Source organism: Dermacentor andersoni, chromosome 1 (assembly GCF_023375885.2).
Source record: "Dermacentor andersoni chromosome 1, qqDerAnde1_hic_scaffold, whole genome shotgun sequence".
NCBI lineage: Eukaryota > Metazoa > Arthropoda > Arachnida > Ixodida > Ixodidae > Dermacentor > Dermacentor andersoni.
Window position 1 is genome coordinate 391,586,439 of NC_092814.1, and position 27,299 is coordinate 391,613,737.

Genomic DNA, 27,299 nt, shown 5'->3' on the forward strand with positions numbered 1-27,299 from the left:
GTCATGAGAAGCCTACAAACACGGACACCAAGGACAACATAGGGGAAATTACTTCTGCTTAATAAATGAAATAAAGAAACGATAAATTAATGGAAAGGAAAGTGCACGAAAAAGCAACTTGCCGCACGTGGGGCACGATCCCATGCGAAGGTTGTGCGATCGTAGCAGAATGGCTGATAGCCCAGTGAAGTTGAAAACAAAACTAATTCAGAATTAAAACGCTTATCAGAACGGAGCTCAGTTAAGAAATTAACTACAAAGAAAAGACAGTACACAATTTTCCATCCACACAGACGAAATTTAAATCATGACTTTTTTATTCAAACAAATTTCTCTTCACGAGTGCACACCGGTCTTCAGGTATCTAGGAGTGTCGTTGGACTGGTACTTACATTATCGCGATCACAATAATTATGTATGTGAGAAACTGGCATGTGGTTGTTTCATTACTTGACAAGCTCAAGATTACTTTGATGTCGAAGTAATGTGCACCTTGTATTTTGCATTCATACACAATATTTTGTGCTACTGCGTTGAAACGTGGAGTGGGACGTGCAAGTCATATCTCGATCCCATAATAACACTGCAGAAACGAGCGTTCAGAATAACCACAAAATCTAGGCATGACCATCCTAGTATGCCCTTCTTTGATAATTTAAAGGTACTAACATATGCTTCTTACGACGATTAAAAATAGTTTCTGTCGTAGACTCTATTTTAAATTACAACCATCCATTTCATGTGTCAATATTGCGCTCCTCAGATTGCATCACCATAAGTTTTATATCTAGAAATTTTAACTTACCCCTAGCAAAGAATGTATATGGAGAACGCCTTATACAGTTCCTGGGGGCCAAACGTTGGAATGAACTTTTGCTTCATATAAAAAGCCCTTCCAAGTGTCTGTCGTTAGGAGATATATTGTGCATGGCATTTCAATTAATTGACTTTTCTAGGAAAATGTAACAAAGAAGATGCATCCGTGTTTGTCGCGGCAACATTAGAGTGTTACGATAGCCCCTTTGTACATCTTTTGTGCAGTCAAATTTGATTACAGGTGTATTTTGTTCTCTTTCGTATATTACAATATCGCGTCTTAAACCTATGACACTCTATATCGATTCGTAATAGCGTTTCTTTATTATGCCAGTCTAATTTGTAAAACAGTTTTTTTCTTAATTGCAGCGACACAACTTTCATGTTCTGTGTAGCTTCTGGCTAAGTGAGCATCTGGAAATGTGCCTTTCCGATTTAGGGAGTGCGCGTGCATATTTGAGAACTTTGGATTCAAGTTAAATTATGTGCAATTTCTGTTTAAGTTTGCACAGACCAAATTGAAAAATTAAAAAGGGAACCTTACATGACTCGCGACATTATTCATATCAAACGTGAAGTTGTAAAATTTAACAAGCAGTGTACTCCTGCTAGTCTGATAGGTATTGAGCAATGTCACCTCACCCATTATTAGACTGTTGTCGAAAGAGTACTGCTTCAACATACATACGCCGGAATTTTGGACATTGCCCTCTGGCCATCTGTGGAAATTCATCTAACTACAGCAGTGTAACTCAATGGGCCGCTCCGTCGGCAGCATTTAAACAAAGTATATTGCAAAACACAGCCCGAATTTCAACGTCTGAGCAACCTCTAGTTGGTACGCCCTTCTAATAACATGCGTATATTGTTACGTTTGGCATAGTAGCTGAACACCAAACACTGTGGTCAATGGTCTGTGAACGACTTTATCATTTGTACGGGAAAGCGAGTCACCATGGTGCATCTCGTCTTTCGAGGCTTGTGCGTCTTTCAGTGTGAACGAACTGGTGCAGCTCATCGTGGCAGCAAAACGACAGGTTTCCCAGAATTTCAGCGCAAGATGCCAGCACAAGAAGTGGGTTTACTTGCTGGTAAGCTTGGGTCATTGACCCATCTCCGCACCAAGAAAATGAGTCTGGTGTGCTTGCTTCTCCCTTTCCCGGATCGGCTCGGGGGCCGCGCGTGTGTTTCGCGTTGTCCTCGCCCAAGGCTGCGCTTCCCGCCATGCCAATGCACCGGACTGGTTGAATGCGACTTTACATGCTTTTCTGGGAGGCTATCTAGGGAAGACGAAATGTTTTTAATGTAATCCCTCTGTGCTTTGCCAGAATGGTTTAGCGTGCTCTTCGTGTCATGGTCCTCTTGTAGAAGTGCCCCGAGAACAATGTACCTGCGTGCTACGACGTAACACGTGCTGTGGTTGCAAGTCCTGTAGGTATGAGTTTGTCTTTACCTGTTTGCTTCTCTTACCCCTCTTCCGTTGCTCCAACCTCGCACTCGTCGACAAGGAAGCAGCTCTACTCATAAAAGCTCGGATGACGGCTTGGGTCAGCCTTCGACGCTTCGGAAGCGTAGGCCAGCTAGCCGTTTCGAGACACACTGGTGGTGCAGATTAGAAGGTTGCTCTACAAAGGAAGTGACGCCGCGCTTCCGAGACAACGACTATCGAATGCTGCAATTTACGGTAGTTTTTCGTAACTTTGCTGCGGCATTATAGCAGATTTTTAATCCTGACAAAGGCACTGCTATAACGCACCAAGGACTCTACGACTAAGTGTCCTAAATAGGCATGCTGTTAAAAGGGCGTACACTCAATGTTGCTACCAGCAGGTTGTTGAAATTTGGGCGGCCTTCTGAAATATTCATTTTTAAAATCTGCACATTGAGTTACGCTTGTGCATTGTTCCTCAAAACATGGCTGAAGGGCCAATCTCCAAAATTTCTGGACATGTTTCTGTGAAAATTTAGTTAACGCGACCCCAGTAATCTTTGGACCATTATCGGAGAAAAGAAATGGGTATCGCAAACGTTCTTTGCGGAGCCATTGGTCCAGGACACAGTGACGTTAACTAGCATTTTATTACTTAGTTTTATAGCGTGTTCACCCCTTCTTCTAAGCTAATATTTAACCCCAGAGTTTTGTTCTTGTTCTAGTATGGTATAGATATATGTTACTGGACTTGAAGCCTAAAGCCCTATACGGCATTTCAAGCGTTTCGATCAGTCGTGAGGGCGTATATGTGGCTACATTTCTAGTTAATATTTTTGTGCTCCTTTCTTGTTTGACAAATCGCCAGATGACGGACAGACCGCAGAACCGAGCATATGTATAAAAAAGGAGACCACCGAGCACTAGAAAACAGCCACACATTTCTTTTCATCGTCATCGTGTCGTAAACTAATCGAACAAGATCTTCTTATTAGCATAAACGAATGTTTAGAAGACAACGCTATCCTAGCAAAGCTTCAAGGAAGAGCTTGAAACGGCTTCTGCAGCGAAACGAAATATCTCACAATTCATTCTCTTGCGTTATCCCTAGATAGGTAGGGTAAGGTTTAAGCTTTCTTTTTTTATATTTGTATAAATTGTTTGAACAAGTGCCTCAGGATCAACTGATCTGAAGACTGAGAATCACAGGAACTTTCCTTTTTTCTGGATTTCAGCTTACATGACCAGACGCAAACTACCCTCAGATATAATACAAGCAACCAAGACTAGTATACCATTCTTGTAATATCTGGTGTACCACAATGCAGTGTGTAAGAGAGGCCTTATAGCTTACCTCTCCCTTAATAATTATTCTTGTAGAAAATTTAGCGGCTAATAAACACAACACAAGCGCCAATAACTGGCAGTTAAAATATTCGAAAAAAATGCGCATACGCTTACCTTTGAAACATACGTATCCGAAAAATGGAACACGCCTATCCGTCAAGACAGCTAAAAAGAACTGATCCAAGAGATGAAGAATGTCATCCTCCGCCAAACTATAGGAAGGAAAGAGAGCTCGCTCTCATGAAGGGCTACAGAAGCCTGACTTACCCACCATGTAGCGCTTTCCTTATGTGCTTGTTTAGTTTTTCTCGTCATCTGGTCACGAATCGAGTGAGAGTGCATGTGGGCTCAAACTGCATCGCCAGTGAGAGGAACAAACTGCTCCTTCAAGTGCAAATTAGGCAACCTGTTCTTCTGTCCCACTCATATTTGACCACGGTTCAGGTTTATACAAAACTGCACACTTCATGCTGGCAATAAACACATAGTATGGCCGGACCAGCAGTGAATATCTGCAACATGGGGAAATCATACAGGTACATATGTACGCAACTTTTCGCACGTCTGCTATTCTTACCCATTTTGAAATATTGTAATACAGGCATTGCGCATTATGTAACACACACGTATATATCTGTTTTCGTTTTTGTGTTCCAGTGCATTATACACTTCTGGTACATCAGCGCTGATCTTCAAATTTACGCTGCGGCTGTGGCCTTGTCCCTCCTATCCATAAAGTAAGTATTCGAATGTCTCTGTTTTTACGATTTTCATATTGATAAAAAAAGGACTGCACTTTGCATGTTCATCTTTTCTCCTTCCTTTGCGCTCTGTGTTTTATCGCATACCCACCCTACAGTCCCAATATGGCCCCCAGTGACTTTTTTTAGTGCCGAATCTGAAACTAGCGGGCTGACGCTGACACTGCAGTGCTACAGTAGAGAGGCGTTGCCCGTGCGTCAGTCGGCGCACTTGACCTAAAGCTCGATATCTGTACTCCATGTCACGAGTCGTTTACAGCACTCTGCAACCTCAAGGACTCCTTAGCCAATAAGAGAGCGGCATGCCCCTCGAGATGTGTTCACCTGCGCCCCGTCGTCGGCTGCTGAATTGGCGGTATACGAGGCGCCTTCGCAAAGGTACCACATGTCACGTATCTCTTTAACGTATCATGTATCAAGCAAATGCAAGACCAGTCCTGCCATTAATCAGGTAGTTACGCCCGGAACTATATTGCCCTGCGCAAAGAACAAACCTCGTACCTTCAGCAGCCCTGCAATTGGCTTCTGAGATGGACTATAGGATAAGAACCCCAGTGCCCGCGATGACTATAATTCTGCCTCGTCTTTCCGCGACGAATGGATGCTTGATCGATTCTGTCCCTCCACAGCGCGCTCCACAGCGCGCTCAAGGAAGACAGGGAGGAAGCACGTGGTCTTCCATTGCAAGCAAGGCAGCAGGGGGCGTTCTTCGGCCGCGGCTACGTATAGGCGGCTCAGCGTGACCACGTGGACGCTATCTTTAAAGTAACCTGCGGTGGCTACACAGTCAAGACGCGCCAAGGGCTGATGGCTATGTGTGCACTGTCTTCTCGCTGCTTAGTTTTAGTTGAAGCGATACGCATACGATATAGTACGATACGCCACCATTCTGACACGAAGTGTTCGCGGTCATCGAGTGAATTCTGTTCATATTTGCCTATGTGCGTGCGACACCATGCTTGTTAATTTAGTTAGTACGTGAAGGTGTACTACTTTATCATGATCATGATCATCATCATTATCATCGGCCTATGTTTATGTGCACTGCAGGGTGAAAGCTGCCTCCAGAGATTTCCAATTACCCCTCTTTTGCGTTAGCTGATTCCAACTTCCGCCTGCAAATTTCCTAATTTCATCACCCCACCTATTTTCTGCCATCCTTGATTGCACTCTTACTCTTCGCACCCATTCTGTAACACTAATGGGCCACCGGCTATCGGTCCTCCGCATTACATGGCCTGTTTAGGTCTATTTTTTTCTCTTGTCAAATAGAATATCGGTTATCGCTCTTTGCTCTCGGATCTACCACTGCCCTCTTCCTGTGTCTTAACGTTATGCTCAACATTTTTCGTTCCATCGCTCTTTGCGCGGTTCTCAACTTGTGGCACCTCTTTTTTAATTTCGAAATAGCTGCCCGATAAGTTAGCACCGCTAGAATGTAGTGATTGTGTCTTTTTCTTTTCAACCACAGTGGTGAGCTTCCAGTCATGTTGGATAATGCGTGCGGCATGCACTCCAATGCATTTTTTTTTTCTTCTCTAAATTTTCTTCTCATGATCAGGGTCCCCTGTGAGTAATTCACCTAGATAAACGTGCCCGTGGACAAACTCTAAGGGCTGAATGGCAATCATAAGTTCTTGTTCTCTTGCCAGGCTATTCAACATTAGTTTTGCCATCTGCATACTAGTTTTCAACCATACGCTTACACTTTCTCAGTTAAGGTCCTCAATCATTTCATATAGCTCGTCTCTAGAGTTGCTGAACACAACGATGTCATCTGCAAACCGAAGGCTGTCGAGATATCCGCCGTTGATCCTCACTCCTAAGCCTTCCCAGTTTAATAGCTTGAATATTTCTGCCAAGCATGCAGTGAATAGCTTTGGAGAGATTCTGTCTCCTTGCCTGACCGCTTTCATTATAGGTAATTTTCTACTTTTACTGTGGAGAATTAAAGTAGCTGTGGAATCTCTGTAGATATTTTCCAAGATATTTACGTAAGTGATCTCTACTCTTTGATTACGTAATGCCTCTATGACTGCTAGTATCTCTACTGAATCAAATGCCTCTTCGTAATCTATGAAAGCCGATAGAGAGGCTTACTGTAGGCTGCGGATTTCTCGATAACCTGATTAATAACATGGATGTGATCCATTGTAGAGTATCAGTTCCTGAAGCCAGCCTGTTCCTTTGGTTGACTAAAGTCCAGTGCTGCCCTTATTTTCTTGGGAAATGATCTTGGTAAATATTTTGTAAAATGCTGAACTTATGCTAAATGCAAGCTAACGCACCTATAATTCTTCAATCGTTTAGCATCACCCTTCTTATGGATTAGTCTAATGTTGGCATTGTCGTGAGGCATTTCATATAAAGGGCCTCAAGATTTTCAAGTATAATATATCCTTTATCTTAGTACTTCATCTTAAAGTATAAAATTTTAAGTAAAATTAAAAACATTCGGGACACATTTTCCGACTGTCCTCAACCGAACATATCCAGCTTGCTCATTTACTGCAGCGGCGTCATAGCACTTTACCACTGGGCTGGTCCATTGCTCACGTGCACGGGGAGCATTGCAGATAGCACATGTGACATGTAATTAGAAATCAATGCCAGAAATATGTTCGCTTGACTAGAGTTCAAAAACTTTACGCGCTCTCACGTGCTCGCTACCTCAGCGTACCCTTGTAGGAATACGGATGCAGCAGCCCTGAAAACTCAAGATCATTGATCGCTAAATAGAGGCAAGGAAGACACAACCCGAGTCGCTTTTTTTTACTGCAACAAAAACAATGAGCTCACAATTCAATATGAGTACGATGTTTAATTTATTGTTAGAACAGGACACATCTTTGGGACGACCATACATGGGTCTTAAATAGCCTGAATATTTTACTGCATGCAAAATTCGAGATGTTTTTACAGTACTACATTTAACAGTCAATGGTCGGTATCTGTATTAAAGTTTCATAAAAATTGGATAAGGCTTTTTTTTTAACTTCTCTAAGATGTTCCAGTTGTTGCTATTTTTTCACTTGTGGCAGTTTGGGGATCTTATCACGCAATAGATGCGTGGTGTTGTTGTTTCACGCTTCGCAGTGTTATACGCATACGTGATGAATGGCGATACGTCATCCCAGTTCCTGTGGACACAGGGCACGTACGTGGCCAACAGGTTCGGCGACGTTCGGTTCGTTCGTTCAAAGAGACCGTTGGTGTGTGGACGATACGGCGTCGAGCATCGGGAATGTGCACCGCACGAACGGGGAAACTCTTCTACAGTGCCGTAGATAAACCAGGGGGCGGAAACTTCCTATGCCTCTCTTAGGACACTCGGTCCCATGCAGATACGCGGCGGCAGAGCCGCTTCCACCGCTGGCCCGATATCCAACTGGAAATAATTCTGGAACAAAACAATGCCTCCATGACGTCACTGATGAGGTCTGAGGGTAGAGCGCCGCCGCGAGGAGGAGGCTGGCTGCGAAGCCCTCCTTTCCCGATTCGCCTGCAAGCGGGCTGTGTTCGTGCTCTCTTGCAGATCAGCGGGCCACGCGGCGACATTGGCCAACTGGCGGAGCAGAACCCGCTGAAGTGTGCGGCGTTTACTGAGCGCGTGTTTTCTACTGCGTTTACATTGGAAGCTTCTATTCATTTTTAAAGCAATGGGACAGCGCTCGTACACACAAGTGTCAAGTAATTAGAATGAAAAATATTTATATAGCAAATCGTCATTAACTACCAATATTAGCAGGTAATATATACATTTCGTCATTTCGGGAAAGTAGTCTCTTTGAACTTCCTAACTTGTGTTTAAGTTTATTGCTACAGTTCAACTAGTCAGCAGATATAGTAGGGGGTTGTATAAAGAAAAAAGTTCCTGGCACCATTACTCATTAATTTGGTTCGCGTGCTGTGAAGGGGATCAATTAAAGCAGGCCGATTCTCAGTGAACCAAAACTCAACACAAGGACAAGTTTAACATTTTTGTTTTTATTCACACATTCCGTGCTGGAAAAAGACTGACCTCCACGCGTGGCAAAAGCGTCAATCTGCCGAAACAATTTTCATTCACACCTGAAATTTGTAGATAAGAAGCGAAGGCAGAATTCCAGAAGATTCAAACCAATGCGAAAATTCACCATCGCGAGCTGATCACACGGAACTTGGCTATCACTAATAAGATCTTGATGAGGGCTAGTTGGTTCATCACCTATGTTATGACGGCGACACATTTTGTGGCTTACAGAAAGAAGGCAGAGTACAAAAGATGCATTTCATTGACAATATAAGTAAGGACCCAATGAATTTTAAAATGGCTACATGCATCTGCATGAACAGGAAGTAGCCTATAATAGCTCTCATTATTAGAACTACATGCCCAATCAGGGGACGTATTTTTATAGCGCTTACAAGCGCATATAATCGGCCTGTTGTCATATTTTGAGTCATATTCATAAATACAGAAAAGCAGGGTGAGTATTAGGACACTGCTTTGACACAACATCAACGCAAGGAACCGACAATTCACAAAAAAAAAACACTTAATAGCACTCTTTATCGCAAGAGAATTACCAGTTCGCACTTAATTAACTTGCATAAAATAACCTATACTTGTATTATAGGTATTATTAAATATATTTTGCCTGCAAAGCAAATAACATTGCGCCTCGTCTATAATACAGGTGCTCAAAAACTTGCACACACCGAAGCTGTGCCTAAAGCAACGTAACGGAGCTTATGGTACCGTATACGCACCTAAATGCAGATAAAAGCGAGAGCTTCAATCTTGTTCAGTAAGATATCTTAGTAATGGTGCATCAAAACGCAACAAGAAATTACGTGCGTGCATCCTTTTGCCGGCATTGCTCTTGAAATTTGATAAGACATCACGGCTGTGTCTTGCTTTCTTTACTTTAGCCCTGGCTGTACGTGTATGTGCCGACAAAGTAAAGAGTGCACAAAATGTATAGCCCAACAAACACGCACTTATGCCATCCGTTGCAAATATTTCACCGACAGCATGCAAATGGGCTGCCGTCATGACAAATGGGTTGAGCGATACTGCTCCTATGTCAATCCGCTCAGGCTTGCACAGAACTGGTTTAATCATGCAAAATGAATACCTGCTCAGAAAATAAAGTGAAATACTTGTGCTTATCTGCTGTCATTGCGAAACCTGAAAACTTCGCAGAACTGGAATTCCCGCTGTTAGAACCGCACAGAGCAGCGCAACACATGTGATGCCCTAATTTCGCCATCTTCGTCTAACGCTTGGTTGACCTGTTTTCCTGCGTATTCTGTTCGTTGCACGCCTGATCGAGCTTCTCTGTCTTGTCTTTCCCATCTTCATACTTGGGACGACAACAGAAGCAGATGAACAAGCGCGATCCAGCTTTTGATAACGCTGAGCGAGTGGCAAGGGTGAGCGGAGGTAAGCAGGACGGACGCTCGAAGACAACCACTTCTCGCGCTTCGCCCGATTCAAAATTGGCAAAAAGAGAAATACAGAATAAGTTAGGATATCCGGCAACCGTTATGAGCGCATATGTTCCTTGAAACTGAAACTAGCATTTGCCTTCCCGGGGTGGGATAAACAGCCGACCACGGTCACTTACGATCGCGCGAGTTGGGCCATGGCCTAGAACTGACAGAGTAATTTCGCTCAGAAAATGCCGAGACAACGAGTGGCATCAGCAACAACGGGTTCTGCGCCATTGTATCATTGTACGAGCACTGCTCCGAAGCCTATGCCTCTGACGTCAGTATGGATTTCGGTAGAGGAAGGAGGGCCGAAGTGATGCAAGATAGAGTCCTTCGTAAGTGGGAACTTGAGTTGACAGAACGACGACTCACATTCTGGTGTCCAACTGAAGGGTACATCTTTTTGTAACAGACGTGTCAGTGAATGTACAATGTCAGCGAGTCTCGGAACAAAGCGGCGAAAATACGATTACAATCCAATAAAACAGCGGAGCTCTCGTGCAGGTTGTTACGGCTTGAAGGGACTCACTGCCTCAGTCTTCCGCGGGTCAGGTCGCACTGCATCAAGATGGCCAAGAACCGATGTCTGGCGCTAACCAAACCGGCACTTTCCGGAGTATCTAATCAAGCCAGCTATATGCACGCATTCAAAAACTAGGGTAAGGTGAGTGTTATGCTATTGAAGCCTACGGCTGAAAATGACATCATCCAGGTAACGCAGGCATATGTTCCACTTTAGTCCGTGAAGTATTCTGCTCCTGAATCTCTCAAAGGTGGCAGGCGCGTTAAATTAAAACAAACCATCCGGTGTCACAAATACGATCTTCTGTTTGTCGATTGTGTCCATAGGCATCTGCCAATAACCTGATGGTAAATCGAGCGAATAAAAATAGGCAGCAGAATGCAGGCAGTCTATAACGCCATCGATTCCATGGAGCGGTTACACAGATTTCTTTGTGATCGTGGTTAGCCACCTGTTATCACTGCAAAATATCGATGAGTCATCTTTGTTCTTCCCCAGGACAAGTGCCGCTGCCCACGGGCTCAAGTACTTTTCTTGGTGACCTCTTTAACATCGTTTGCACTTATTCCTCAATAATCTTCCTTTCCGATGAAAATACTCGGTAAGGCTTCAGTCGGATAGGGTGAGCGGAACCGGTGTAAATGCGATGGCGAGCGCGCGAAGGTGATAGAGTGGTACGGTTTTTCCGTTTGAAAAAGTCAAGCGCGGAATGATAGCGAGATAGCATTTGTACCAAGGCGTGAAGACAGAGACTTGGTGACCATACTGTGAATTTTTGTTCAAGAGGGGAGTTAGGTTGTTTATTTGAGAAAGTCGTGTCGTCGCAGAAGACCGTGACGGAACTGTACGTCTCGTCTTCGAAGACAGCGAGCTTCATTTGTTTAGGAAGTCGTACAGGCAAGGCAGAACAGTTTAGTGCCCACAACGACGTGGCTCCATTGGTCACAGACACAATGCTACTAGGCACCAATATGTCCTTCTTAGCACAGAAATTTGTGAGTGTTTGAACCACGGCCTCAAATGAACCACTGGTATCAACAGAAGCGATGTCAGTAACATACGCTAGTGACCACAGAGGCAGCGTGACTACATCACCAACAGAAAATATATTTTGTTAACGCGTTCTTTCACCAACAATTCCTAGGCCAAAGATGCTGCTCACAGAGAGCTCACTGGTACCAGAGACAGCAGATGACCTGCATGTTTCCAAAACGTCATTTCCCAGGATAACATCTTGCGTGCACCGTTCAAGAACCAGAAATTCAGTTAAGAAACACTTATGAGCATGTAAAGCTCTAGCAGCACAAAAACAAGAGGACGAAACATGTCGCCGCACACGAAGAAATCTAGTGACCATGCAAAGAAAACATCACTTTACGGCGGAGGCGGTTCTTGAAAGAAAGCTTCATATGGCATATTATGGCTCCCAGTGTGCACCAAGCCCAGCGCATACACACCATGAATTAACACTTCACTTTTCTTCACAGCGTAGTAAGCGGCAGAGGCATCTGTGTCGTATCGTTTCCGGTGACCTCACCTCCATTGCTCGCACCGGCTTGTTTCCCGGCGGTAGTGATGAAAATGAACGTCACCGCAGTGAGGGAAACTGACGCTGGCGTGAAGATGGTGCAGTCGAGCTACAGTCGGAAAAAACAGAATCGCTGCGCTGATTGCGGCGGGAAACGGTATTGGGAAAGGGCGTCGCCAATGATCCCTGAGACCACGGATGACCGAACTCTCGGGCCAAGATTACATCGATGGTGGTTCACACCACCTTGGTATTTGGCAACAGAAACGAGCAATGTGCCCAGTGGCACCGCATCTGTAACACACAGGAGGCTGGGATGAGGACAGCGTCTAGGCCCACCGAGGGTCGATAGCTTTGTGTGCGCTATAGCACCCGCACGCTTGCGCGTCACCCCCGCTCATGAAGGGAAACGCCCCTCTAACTTTTTAGAGCGAAGCTTTCTTTGCCTCTTCCATCGACTTTCCCACTGCTGCTGCTGCTGTGGGCTGTTGTCGCGCACACCGCTTCGGGGGTGGTTCAGAGCATGTATATAGATGACAGGCGCGAGTAAGAGAGGAAAGGCAGCGGGAGAAACTCGTTTTCACTCCGCCGCGTCGAATGTTCACAATGCCCTCTGGAGCTCCCTGGCCGTCGCCACTTTAGCCGCTTGACAGCTGTAATTATCCATGACTCCCCTGATTGCAGAAACTGCAGCGCTTCCCTCTCTACTAACGTGCGAGGCCAGAAGGTACATACATAGAACTGTAGAGAGGAGAAGGAGAGGCAGGAGAAGAGGCAGAAAAGGCAGTGAGAAGGCAAGGAAACCCCACTACTATATGACAGCGGTTGCGAGAAAACAGGCTAAGCTTAAGTTCAAGGTGCAGTACAGTGCGTTGCTGCTATTTCAGAAATTTGACGCCATGCAAATGTCAAGCGGTCAATTTACGCAGGGCGCACAGAAGCAGAGCCACATTAATTAAAGCGCACCGCAGGGTTCAGGAGACCCTACGGAAGCGGTCGACCGTAAAATCAACACTTCGGTAGCCGCCGCGTTAGCATTGCGGCTATGGTATTGCTAGATGTCGCGGATTTGATCCCAACCGCGGTAGCCGTATTTCCACCGGGGCCAAATACCAAACGCACAAGAACTTAGACTTTGGGGCACGTTAAAGAACATCACCCGTGTCAAAAATAATCAGGAGTCCACCGCTACGGTTTGCCTCATTGCCTCATAATCCGAGTGTGGTTTTGACACGTATAGCCCCATAATACAATTCAAGTTTAATACTTCTGCAACAATGCGATGTGCCATGTGAGGAAATGACAACGCTCAACCCTCTGAGAGGTTACAAAATATGGCGCACAACAATGCCTTAACCAAACAACTCTCCCTGTGTGTTCTGTGTACTACGCAGACAAACAGCAGTGATGCACGCAAGGTAGCGTTTAACATCAACTCACCACTCTCATGTTAGCCTAAACGTTGAAGAAATGAAGCTCTAGCCGTCAACATCACCGCTAATTATCGTCAATCAAAGCATCCAGCACGGGAAGCTTCGCTTACATCGATTCCCACAGTGCGTGTGATTTTCCTATTTTTATAATTGTGCCTATTTCCTTCATAAATTAATTTCACTCAATGCGCTTAACAAGTGTCTAAGGTTTGCTTGTTCCGTACATTTTCTCAGTGACATTAAAAGCATTTAATTGCTTTTTGGCTTGCATTCATTAGTTAGGCTCACTGATTCTCTTACTACTGCTGCCGTGGAATTTGGCGGGTCGCGATTATAAAAGACCAGTTCCTTTTTTACGGCAGTCTCTCTTCTCTGACTTTCTAAGATGGTTATTTCAGTGCTCACAAATGACTGCACTTCATTTCCTCAAATATATTTGAGCACGATTTAGGCCTGAAATTTGTGTGCGTGTTCACCCTGATTGCGGGCTATCCCATTTCGTTTTGTTTTTTTCTGCCGAGAGATTTCACACTGTTTCAGAATAATTTTGACGTGGTTTTCGTTTTCTCAAAAGTCGCTGAATCCCAGTGAATGCTTCTGCGTTTCAATGTCTCGCGCACGAAGATGTGCACATGCCATTCCTTCTATTGAAATAAATCCTCTCTTTTGTCTATTACCTACTCCGATAGCCCTGCCTCTTTTGGGTGTCTGTTTTCTCCGAATGCTTTGCACTGATATTTGATTGCTTCACCTACTTTCTTATTCCAACATTTATGTATTCCGGATTTGCAAGGAATATTCTGTTTCTTCGACATAATTGTTTACGATGACACGAATAATCCACTACAATGTCACGTTGTTAGCACTTTTTCTGTTTGCCCTTTAACGCTGCCTTCACTGGCTGCTGTTGCTCGTTGACGTATAACTTGGGTGTTCTTGTTTATCCACACTGTTCCCCTTTTCGATGTCAGAAATACAAAAGAATGAATTTCTGGCAAGTAGTTAGGCTTGTACTTTCTCTCTTGTTTGTTAGCACATCAGCAAAATTGCTGCAGTGTATTTATTCTATATTGGCAGTGTAGACGACTGATATTACCGAAAATTCCGGTCGGATCACTGAACTCCATCAGGCTTCAAGCAAAAAAACATGCATTCATTGTTTAGTTGCCTGCAATGTTTGCTTGTCCGAAAGGATGCTACTCCAATAATCACATTCGCTTAATTAAGGACTGATACTTCTTGCGCGAGGCGAGAAACAGGCCACACAAAGAGAAGGAAGTTGACGAAACCTTGTCTCCCGATAATGTTCCCACAAACCAGAAACTGTCCTTGAACGTTTCCATTTCAACTTCTTTTATATGCCGTTGCCTACCCCTGTTCCCTTTATTCTTGCGTTGTTCAGTTGGACCCTCCCCAATGTTTCTACTATAAACGGCGGATCTTCCAAATCATTGCCATTAGCTTCTTTGATTGCGTACATAGTTAATTTGCCTGTTGCTCCTTAGTTTTTCACCCGTCTAACCTTTCACTTTTTTTCTCACTTTTCAAGCTTATGTTACGGATCCTGTTAGCGTAGTCCAGGCTTTGACAGAGAACCTTCTTGACAAGTAAAGTCTTAGTACACTTACAAATCTCTTCAATAACCGAAGCGACAAATTTGATGTTTCCGTGATTGTACACAATCACAAAGCAGAAAAAGAAAATGGTAACCTCTAATACAGTTTACGTACTCGCTAATAGGTGACTTCGCATAGAAGGGGTGAAGATTGTCATCCATATTGTTAAGGGTGTCGTCAGTCGTTTAAATGATCTGCGATTCTAGATGAAGCCATGATGTGACATTTCCGTGTGTCGCCAAGATGTTTGCAATCAATGGTGCAGCCATGTTACTGTACGCGATCCTCTAAAGCATTCGTGGGCGTGTTTCAGTTCTTGTCGTCACTCTACTAACGTTTCGCTTCATTCAATACTATCGTAGCTGTCCATGTTCCTAGCGCCACCCACGCCGCATGATAATCAGGGATATTTCCTGGTGGTTGTGGGAATGGTGAAAGTTCATATTTTCCGGCGCTCCTACGCGAGCTATGGAAGCGAGCAGAGCAGACGGCTCTTTCTCCTCTTCCCGTGCGGGGAGGCAGACGACTTTTCGTCCGAGGTAGCACAAGGCCGGTTCACTGTGTCATGCTACTGGCCCAGAATTTTCATTGTCAAGGCTGGTGTGACAAAAGCGGTGGCGTCAAACTCACTGTTGCCTGCTCGGGAGCATCCCCATTAGATTATCTGGCAGTTGGTCCACTAGCATGACGTCAAGGATCGGAGTGAAAAAGCCTTTTGCCATCTAGGTGGTGTTGGCTGTTCTCGCGGGGGTACAACACTCTTGCAAACCGGTTGCAAGAGTTGCAAAAAAAAAGACTGGCGGAAATTTGACTGTAACATTTATAATCACATCTTGCCGTGAAATTTCTGTTCTGAACGAGAAAGAAAATACAGAGAATCATAACTTATCCATAAGTTCAAGACATTGCAACCAATAGGCATAAACGTTTCAAAGGGAGCTTTATAATCGATTCGCTATGGTAAATTTCTAGCTATAGGCAACAACACATAGTTTGGTTGCTTAGTGTTTTTCTTTTCTCCCTTTCTTTCCTTTTTTGTTTTATTTATAAATTTATTCGATTTCAGTATTTTTTTTTTATTTTTTCTTCACAAGCCCCGTTTTCTCGCGCTTTTTTTCTTATATCTTTCAGAGACACGATTGCCCACAACCTTCAGCGAAGCAGATAATAGAGAGGCGCTGTGCACCCGGCCGTTGACACGCCAGCTGACACCCTGCCGGGTCACCAGCCTTGTGCACAGCACCCTTTATTCACAATTCTACACTCTCGCCGCTAACACACCTTTGGTCGTTGCCGCACCCACCCGCCTTACTCCCTCTCCCCTTTAGAAGAACCCTATCTATGTATACTGTTCCAAGGAAATCACATGTCGCCTTGAAAAAGACCAGTCCACTTGTCTAAACATTGGCTCCCGCTTTTACCTTGTTTTCGTTTTGCGTATGGCTGACTCAGCCATGTCTTCTGTATCAACTTTGTCACTTTCCTTACGCGCGATGGCGGTTTGTGCCAGCCTGACCTCTTATTATTTGCATTCCTGCGAGCTTGCGTCTAAAGTTTTGCTTTTGCTGCCTAGTCACTTTTTCGGGCATTCTTTATGCTAATTACAATGCTTATCACGGCCTGTGTTCTGACTACACAGTGCAGCCCTCGGAGCCAGTGCGTCGTTCACGTTTACGTGTTCCAGTTTAGCACACTTCGCCAGCTTTCACGGCACTTCAGGGCTACTCATTTCGAGCTCACGTGAAATAATACCTAAATGCACTATGTGCAATGTACAAAAAAGTAAGATGATGGGAGTTCGACCTTTTCGACCGAATGCACATTTTTTTTTTATTTCCCTTTCGTCTCTTTTCCAGGAAGCGGCGGCTGAGCATCATAATAATGCTCGCCTGTGTCGTTGCATCGATGGTCACGGTAGGAGTGCAGACATACCTCAGCGAGTACCCACCGACCATGTTTCTGTTCGCCAGAGATGTAAAGTAAGTTTCAGTTTCATCAAATTGTATCCCACATTGGAGCAGTTATGCGCTTGGCGAAAATTCTGATATCTTTATTGCGAACGCCACTATGTCGTGTTTATATATAGTCACAATGGCGCTGGAATACTTAGGCTTGAGTGCGATAGTAAGCAGATTCAAAAACGTTTCTGCAAGTTACTTAGTTCAAGGCGCGCGATAAAAAAAGTTACAGTGACGTTTCACTTAGTGAGCTTGAGTGACGCGCAAGCGCATGGGTGCTATAGCGCAAACGAAGCTATCGGCCCTCGGTGCACCTTGACGCATGGACAGTCTGCATCGCAGATCGCTCTCAATGTCCCTTTGCGAACCTTGTCCCAAAGCCTCCTGTAGAACAGGAGGCTTTGCGATGGGCACGTGCGAAGAAGTACAATGTTTGGTGACCAGTAGAGAGACAGAGAGACTGACTGTCAATAGGAAATAGGCTTAATTATTGTTTAGAAGGTACTGCAGCGGGTAGAATGGAACAAGTTTAATGTTTGGTGACCAGTAGAGAGAGAAAGAGACTGCCTGTGGGGAGATGATAGGTGTAAGCGACTATCTGAAGTTCCTGTGGGGGTAGGTGCAAAAAAGTTGAATGCTCGGAGACGTGAACAGAGATAAAGAAAGACTATATTTAGAGAGGAAATAGGCGTAAGTATCTATCAAAAGCTGATACAGTGTGTAGATCTGAAATTGAGCGTTAGGAGACCAGTAGGGAGTGACAAATTGCTTGTGCTGAACAAGTAGGCGTATGTGTTAATCAGAAGGTTCTGCGCTGGGAAGGTGTCAACAAATTGGATGTTTGAAGATCAGTAGGGGGAGGGACACTGATTGTTCAGAGGAAATAGGCATAAATGTGGATCGAAAATTTCTGCTTTAAACTGATGCGAACAAGTGGAACATTAAGAGAAAGAAAGGAAGGGGAAGAAACTCTGTGCGCAAAGGAAATAGGCGTATGTGTCAGTCGGTGGTTTCTGCGGTGGGCAGATGCCAACGAGTTTTACATATGGAGAGCAGTGAGAAGAGGGAGACGGCATTTTTATAGGAAACAGCCGCAATTATTGATAAAAAGGTTCTGCGATAGGCAGTGTGGGGCTTCGGGCTAACGTGCCCGGACCCGGCTAGCTAAGGTCTAAGGACACACGTAGCTCGTCCCCACTCCGCAGCGCACGCAAAGGGGCGCCGCGGCGGGTTCGCTGACTCACCGGCAAGGCGTAGAGACGACTCCAGCCGTGGCACCAACGAATGGGGGTTTATTTCCTGCTATGTACAAAATGCGAGTACAATACAGGAATACGGCACTGGGGTGGCAGTCGCAGACTACGGGTGAAAACTCCCGGGAAGTCTGCTCCGCCACGCTGGCTCTTCCGAGCAGGTTCGCCACACCAAAGGGGGCCGCCTTGCTCAGAGGGGCGCGGGACCAAGGGGGTCCGCACGTCCGACAGCCATGAGCACCGAAAGTCAATCTGTCCGGGCGAAAGCGCCCGCGCACCTCCGATGCTGAAGGAGAGAGAAACCTAAGAGAGGGCGAGAGGGGCCCGCTCCTCAGGCACTGTTCTTACGCGCGGGCGCACGGCGTAACGTGAGCCGCGCGCGCAAGCAGCAGGCTCCGCGTCGCGCCGGCGCCCGCGGCCGCGGGGAATGTACGCTATCCAAAATGAGGCTTGGAACTGCGTGTCCCCAGCGATCGCGCGGCCGAATGGCCCAAGTCGCGCGTGCACAGGAGACAGGGGTCCCAGAAGGGGTCCCCACAGCAGCAGTGACCAAGTTGAATCTTTCGCGAGCAATAGAGAGAGAGTGAGTGCATGTGGAGAGACAGTAGGCCTAATTATCAAGCAGAAGGTTCTACACTGGGCAGATGCGAATAATCTTGCACGTTTGGGCACCCGTTGACCGAGCGGAAGATTGATTGTGCAGATGAAATAAGTGTATGTCTCAATCGGAAGGTTCTGCACATGGCAGATTCCAGCAACCTGAACGTTTAGCGAGCACTATAGAGCGAGAGGGAGACTGCATATTCAGAGGAAATAGTCGCAATGGTCGATCAGTATTTCCTGCGGTGGGCACATGCGCGCAACTTGCGCTTTCAGAGACAAGTACAGACATAGGGATACTCTATTGTACAGAGGAAATACGTGTAGGCGTCGGTTAGACTGTCTTTGGTGGGCAGATGCGAAGAAGTTCAGCGTCTGCAGACAAATAGAGAAAGAGAGATAGTGTATTTAGAGTGCATATTGGTGTAATCGTTTATCAGAAGTTTCTACGGTGAGTAGGTGAGAACAAGTTGAATGTTTCGACCCAGCATAGAGACAAGGAGACAAATTGTGCAGAGGAAATAGGCGTAATTATCGCTCAGAAAGTTCTGCTGTAGGGGCGCGCAAAAACTTGAAACGTTTGGAAAACATTCGACAATAATAGACTTCATTTCTAAAGGAGATAGCGCGATTTACCATCAGAACGTTATGTGGTGGCCAAATGAGAACAAATTGAATGTTTGGAGACCAGTTGTGAGATAGAGTTACTGCATTTAGAAGGGAAATGGGCCTAATTGTCCAGCAGGAGGTTCTGCGTTGGGCACATGCGAACAAGTTGAACATTTGAATACCAGTACACAGAGAGCGAAAAAGACTGCATATAGAGATGGTGGACTTAAGTGTAGATCTGAAGGTTCTTCGGTGAGCATGTGCGAACAGGTTAAATATTTGACCACCAGTAGAGAGATTTCATTTAGAAAGGAAATGGTCATAATTGTCCATAAGAAGGTTCTGCAGTGGGTATGTATGTGGGTATAAACAGACGTATGTACCGATCAGAAGGTTCTGCGGTGGTAGGTGCGAACAAGTTGAAGGCTTGGCGATCAGTAGAGAGAGAGAGAGAGACACTGCATGTGTGGAGCAAATAGGCGTAAGTGTTGATCAGAGGGTTCTGCAATGGCAGGTGCGAACAAGTTGAACGTTTGGATCCCACAACACAGAGCGAGAGAGACCCCATGTGTTCGGGAACGAGGTGTAAGTGTCGATCACAAGCATACGCAGTAGGCACGTGCAAACAACTTGAATGTTTGGATACCACACGAGAGAGACAAAGAGAGAGAGAGAGAGACCGCACGTGTTCGGGAACGAAGCGTGTGTGTCGATCACAAGTGTATGCGGTGGACAGGTGGGAACAAGTTGAACGTTTGTATACCGCTAAAGAGAGAGAGACCCCTTGTTTTTGGGAACGAGGCGTAAGTGTTGATCGCAAGTGTATGCAGAGGGCTGGTGCGAACAAGTTTATTGTTTGGATGCCACAAAAAGGAGAGAGAGAGACCCCATCTGTTTGGGAGCGAGGCGTAAGTGTCGATCACAAGTGTATGCGGTAAGCAGGTGCAAACAAGTTCAACGTCTAGACACCACAAAAGAGAGAGAGCCCATGTGTTCGGGAACGAGGCGTAAGTATTGATCACAAAAATATGCAGTGGGAAGGTGCGAAGAAGTTGAATGTTTGGATACCACGCAAGAGAGATAGAGAGAGAAAGGCCCGATGTGTTCGGGAGCGAGGCGTAAGACTCAATCACAAGTATGTGTGGTGGGCAGATGCGAACAAGTTGAATGTTGGGAGACCAGTAGAAAGAATTAGACTGATTGTGCAGAGTAAACAGTCACATGTACCGGTCAGAAGATTCTGCGGTGAGTAGGTACGAAGAACTTGAATGTTTGGCGACCAGTACAAAGAGAGAGAGAGAGAGACTGTATTTAGAAAAAAAAATATAGGTGCAATTCTCCATGAGAAGGTTCTGAGGTTTGCTGATGTGAACAATTGTTTGGCGAGAAGTAGAGAGCGAGGAAGAGATGGACTGATAGTGGATAAGAAATAGGCCTGATTATTGTTTAGGAAGTCCTGCGATAGGCAGGTGCAAAGAACTTAAATCTTTGGAGACCAGTAGAGAGAAATAGATGCTTATTGTGCAGAGCACACAGGCGTATGTATAGATCGCAAGGTTCTGCGAAGAGCAGATGCGAGCAAGTTGAGTGTTTTGAGATCAGTAGACAAACCGAGTGCATTTGAAGTTCAAAAATGCATAATTGTTGGTTAGGAGGTACTGCGGTGCGGGGTTGCGAGAAAATTGAATGTGTAGAGATCGGTAGAGAGAAAGAGACTGCATGTGGGGACGAAATAGGTATTAGTGTCGATGAGAAGGCGCTGTGGTGGGCAGATGCAAATAAGGTCAACGTTTGGAGACCAGTAGAAACAGAGAGTGAGAGACAGACCAATTGTGCAGAGGAAATGGGTGGGTGTGTCGATCAGAAGGTTCTGCTTTAGGAACGTGCGAACAAGTTGACCATTTGGAGACCAGTTGACAGAGACAGAGACTGAATATGGAGAGGAAATGGTCGTAACGGTCGAACAGAAGGTTCTGCGTTGGGCACACTTGAAAAAGTTTAACCTTTCTACCTCAGCAGAGAGAGAGCCACTCATTGTGCGGAGGAAATAGGAGTATGTGCTGATCAGACGGTTCGGCAGTGATCATATACGAAAAAAATGATCATATGCAATGACCATATGCGCTTGGAAACCACTCGAAAGTGAGAAAGACTGATTGTGCAGAGCTAAGCGGCCTATGCGCTGATCAGAAGGTTCAGAACGGTGTAGATGAGATGTTTTATTTTGGAGACCAGTAGAGAGACAGAGAGTATGTGCAGTTGAAAGGTATGGTGCTCTGTTTATTGATTCTACCAGAGTTACTAAAATATCTGCTCAATTGCGTTCACTATGAAACCAAAAAAATCCTTTCCAATCTTATTATTATCTTCTGGATAATGTTGCTTATGCGCTTGATATATTGGACCACTAATTTTACGCCACCCATTTCGTGTCTGTCTTTTATATAATTAAACCTATACTTATAAAGTTAAATGGAAAATGACTTACGTGTATAGATCGTAGATTTCTGGATTGTTCTTTACGTTCTGAGAAACCTCTCTGGGTCCCCCCCAGTGACAGGTTTAAAAAATGTGTATAGTTCGAGAGTAATTTGCGTTCCAATGAGCTAGGACATTGCAATTTATCTAATATTAATCCATAACTCTTGCACATTCTCCTTCATTTACACTCACGCTCTCAAAACATTGTTGCTGGCACAAACCTGAATTTGCTCCTAAATTCAGAAAAGGCTGAAATAAGCGCAATTTCTAAGATTTATGAGATGACAAAGCAGTGCAAGAAGATCTAAAAATATTTACATGCATACAAACACAAACTATTTTTGGAGATACTAAGTCACTATTGCACAAGTGCATAGCTCTTAATGAGTACACATTCTGTGAAACAAACTCCATACGAAGTACGCCATAATTTAATATGAAGGAAGCGAAAAGGAGACTAATTGAGGACACTAAAAATATTTACTAACTCAATACCGGACCATATTGCATTTACGCGGTTCTGGCACTCCACTGAAATAATCTAAAAATAAAAATCCTGCCGATCCCACGCCCTGTGGAAATCATGTCATGCGAATCAGTGTACGGGGAGCCTATGAAGTTAACAAAACGACTATGAGAGCACCAGACGTAGGTGTATGCAAGACGTAGGCGGCTGTTTAATGACCTACATGATACGGGTGTCATGGCATTCATGTCATAACCTATCATTTATGTTCCTCATACACTGTTCTCATACTGTGCCAGTTTTTGCACTTACCAAGTTAAGGAAACAACCATTAGCCAGGGTAATAATATGCGGCCTTCCACTTCCTTTAAACACGTACATTTATCTTGTAACTCGTAATCCCCACAATACTACGAAACTTACTGATAAAAACTTAAGAATCTTAAATGCAAACGCAGGAATTATTCTAAATAAAAAGGATTATATTGACACGTGTACTTATCTGGCGACCACGTTTCGCCACCTAACAAATGTAATCGCACAGCGCGGGACGCGCTTGCATGTATCCGAAGTTTCTGGAAAGTTATCGATGCTTCTACCCGGCTGTCTGTTGTCGCCGAACGTTGTGTTATCTGATTTCATCGTGTGACGCGAATGGCGTAGAACATTGTGGAAGGCGCGCGGGTCCGAACGATTAGTCTGGAACATTCGACGCCTGCTGTATAAAAGCCGACGCGCTTGCCTCGCTGATCAGATTTCCGACGATCGCCGACTGTGTTCGCTGCTTTCGTTGTGCTATAAGTGTAGCCTGTTTTGTGGGCACAGGTTCGCCCAATAAAATCTAGTTTTGCCTTTCACAGTATTGCTACTGTGTTCTTAACGTCACCACCACGTGACAATATTGAGGCTATACTACTTGATTACCACCCACACATTACAGTACTCATTGAAACGTGGTTACGAAATGAAATGAGTAACGATTCAGTTTTTGGACCGAGTTACAGTGTATTTCGTTAGGACCGGACAAAAAGCAAGGGTGGAGGTGTTGCTATTCTTGTGAAGCCTCCAAGCTATTCTTCTCAAGCCTGTTTTAGCGGATGTCACTGAGGTTGAGTGATTGTGGGTAAATATAACTTGTTGGGATCCTTGCTTTCTATTATACGTGTGCTACAGACCACCAGACGCTGCACCTGAATTTTTTCTAAAATTGCAAGAACATATGATACAGTTCCCGAACAAAAAAAAAAAAAACTTCATATAGGTGATTTTAACTTACCCCATGTTGATTGGGAGCTCATTCAGGCGAGCCGCAAATCAAGCAAAAATGCTAACTCCGTCTTTAAGATCATGCTAACTCATTACCTAGTTCAAGTGGTCAGGCAGCCTACTCGTGTACAAGGTTCGTCTCGTGTAATACTGGGCCTGGTATTTCTAAACCGTGATGTTTATGAATATACCGTTTTAATTGAAAAGGGTCTGTCTGATCATCATCTTGTAAATGCAACTATTCCTCTAATTAACTGTGGGACTCCCAAATGCACAACCGTACGAAGCTTCAAGGATTTCTATAGATATAACGATGCCTCTATTGTAGGATACATGGAAAGTTGTTACACTCACGTTATTGAAAATGAGGGATATGTTGATGCACTATGTAACCGATTTACTGAAATGTGCCATCATCGCTTAAACACTTTCGTAGCTGCCAAATGTAAAAAGACTCCTGAAAGCACAACTTGGATTGCGCGTAAGATTATCCATTTAAAACGCAAATTAAAACGATCGAAGAAGTCCAATGCACGATCCGTTTTTATTCAGGAACTTAAAATAAATTTGGCACGGGCCTTACACAAATCAAAAGATTCCTACTTCAAAACAACCCTACCAAACTTTTTAAAAGGCGATCCTATTAAGTTCTGGAACTTCCTGAGCGACTCTAAGAGGCAGGTATCCCAGATCTTAGTTAATCGAAAAACAGATACAGATATAAAAGTCATTGCGGAGCACTTCAACTACTTTTCACACCGTCCTTGCTAAGACAAGTCATTACACCTCATCAAAGAGTGTTTCAACCCATTGACGTTGACTTCATATCATACTCTGGTGTAGTTTCAATGATTTTCAACTTGAACACAAAATCATCTTGAGGTCCAAACAACATACCTAATGTATTTCTTCGCCGTTATGCTGAAATTATCGCTCATTTAGTAATTGTGATGTTTCAATGTTTACTGTTAACTGCAAAACCACCTAGTGATTGGAAGAAGGTTCGTGTTCCCATCTTTAAGAAAGGCAACCATTTACTCTTAAGAAAATTACCGTGCTATCTCATTAACATCACGAATTTCTAAAATGCTTTAACATCTAATAGCTAGACGCATCGCGGAATTTTTTGAACAGAACTTTATACTAACTTTCAGCACGGCTTTAGAGAGGGTTATTCAACCGTAACTCAGTTATGTGAGAGGACACATAGTTACAGTGTCCACATAACACAGTGGTTCACACAGTTACATAACAGAGTTACACATAACACAGTGGTTCATTCATTTGCAGAAACTCTGGATAATAATGGTACAATGGACGTCATATTTCTTGATTTTAGCAAGGCTTTTGACAAAGTTATTCATCCCAATCTAACTGCGAAATACAAGGACAGAAATCTGCCAGATATATTTATTGCATGGATTGAACACTACTTGACAGATAGTGCCCACTTTGTTTCAGTTAATGGGGACAATTCGAGCTTTCTTCCTGTAACCCGGGCAGTGTTCTGGGGCCATTGTTGTTTTTACTTTATATAGATGATATAATTAATGTAGTACTAACAGGAACTCACATCAGACTGTTCGCGGACGACTGTGTGCTCTTTCGTCAAGTTACTTGTACTAATGATCAACAGAATTTGAATGTAAGTCTTAATAACATATTGAACTGGTGTGATGAACATGGTGAGGCTCTAAACGCACGAAAGACTGTTTATCTTTGAGTAACTCGTACAAAAACACCGCTTGCTTTTACGTATAACCTTGGCTCAACATCCATACAACAGGTAACGAACTACAAATATCTCGGCGTAAGAATAACTAATGACATGTCTTGGAACCTACACAGGGAACATATGTTCTGCCACCTTCCGTAAGTTGTGTTTTCTAAAACATAAGCTTAGAAATTCTCCTTGTAACATTAAACTACTCAGTTACTTTACGCATATAAGACAAAGTAGAATACTCTTGTGTTGTATGAGAACCCTTCACTAAAGCTAACATGAAAAAAAGAACTTGAAGCTGTACAGAGAAAGGCTGTTAGCTTTGTTTATTTTAAATTTAAGATTACACTCACCTTCTGAACTCATGACTGCTAACAACATTGAAAAACTTGAACTACGATGGAAAAAGAACCGCCTCAATTTTATTTACCTACTTCTTAATCTTGAATTTGGCCTTGACCCGCATGCATATTTATCTCCTGTATCGACTTGACATACACATCATCATCTCGCCCATTCTTTAACCCCGTATTTGCTAAAACTAATGCTTTTCAGTTTTCATTTTTTTCCCGCGTACTGTACAAGAATGGAACCGTCTAACTGATCTTAGCCAATTTTCTGTGACGTAGAGCCTTAATACGCACTGTTAATTTGTGTTATGTTTCCATATTGCGTAATATTTTACCATGGTACGTACTGTTTATGGGTAATACCTACTGTATTTGCTGCTGTGTTTCCATTTTGCGTAATGCTGTCCTATGTTATCTTTTATGTTTGTGCTTTTATCTTGCCCACTGTACCTGTCCTGCTTGAACGAATTCTTGTCTGCAGTATGAAACAAATAAACAAAATAAGAAATATAAATAAATGAGAGCACCAAGACGTAGGTGCCGAGATAGATAGAAAGATACTCTCAAAGTGGCAAATGTTCGCCAATAAATGCTTCGTATTCAATAAAAAAAACTGCTAGCTAAGGAATATGAAACTTGTCGCAATCTCTAAATATTCCTAACATTGTACTTGTATTATTGCGTAATTGTGTCCTAAAGGTTGTGTGCAGTACTGGCATTTGTATCATGCGTTCACTGATTGTTCCTATGCGTAATGAACTCTCTTCCGTGATTAGCTTTTTAGAGCGCAAGTCTTACACGCCCATTCCTGCGTTGAGCATCGGTGTGCCTGGGCATCGTAACTCATAAATGAGCGAACGAGCACAACGAAAAATGAGAGCGAGCGCAGCGGCAGAGGAAAGAAGGGAGCTCGAGGAAGTGGAAGAGGATGCTGCAGTGAAAACATGATCCGGAAAGTACAGGAGGAGCGCACGAGAAGCGGGCTGCGCACGCTCTGAGTTGCCAGAGGCCACGGCATCCAGAGTCTCGTGGGCGATCTCGCTTCCCAGGGGATGCCAGGGTGGCGGGAGGTGGGGAGGGCCACGCTCGTTCGTGGCGTCAACGGCTGAGGTCATTCCGCGGTGTGTGACGGGGATCACTACTTGTGAAAGGGGCAATGGCGAAGGCTAGGAGTAAGGTTCGCTTTGACGCTCCCTTGGGTGTTGTCGCCACTGACATTGGTGGCACGATTCCCCCGCGACGAAGGGCCGCCCTCGTCGTTGGTGGAACGAAAGCGTCAGAAGAAAAGCGTAGTGGCGGGCAAGGCGGGCTGTGGGGCGACGATGGCCACGATATGCCGCCAGCGTAGCGTGCGTGGTCTTTATGGAAACGATGCGCTGCCTCCCGCGATCGACCATTAGCGACGCAGTCGCGCCACACTACACTTCGGTTGTAATGTGTCGCACAACACAGATTGTCCGCGCCAGCTACTCTACTCACAACCCCCGTTCTCATCCTTATATATACCCAGTATCTACATGATCATAATACAATTTAGTAACAAGCGAAATGAAAACACGTATCGCGCAGCGCACAACTTTCGCATTAGGGAGCATAACAATCGTCAGTGAACGTTTTGTCATAATCTGAATAGCATAATTATGTTCTTGTCATATTGTGTTT

General features: G+C 44.3%; 1 protein-coding gene across 1 annotated transcript in view; it reads left to right on the forward strand.

Moving 5' to 3' along the window:
- Positions 1 to 27,299, forward strand: part of LOC126518758 (nose resistant to fluoxetine protein 6-like) — a 173,445-nt gene that overhangs the window by 85,549 nt on the left and 60,597 nt on the right. The window contains exons 6-7 of the mRNA XM_050168533.2: positions 4,250 to 4,329; positions 16,788 to 16,910. Coding sequence (XP_050024490.1) covers positions 4,250 to 4,329; positions 16,788 to 16,910 — 203 coding nt within the window. The remainder of the gene's footprint in view (positions 1 to 4,249; positions 4,330 to 16,787; positions 16,911 to 27,299) is intronic.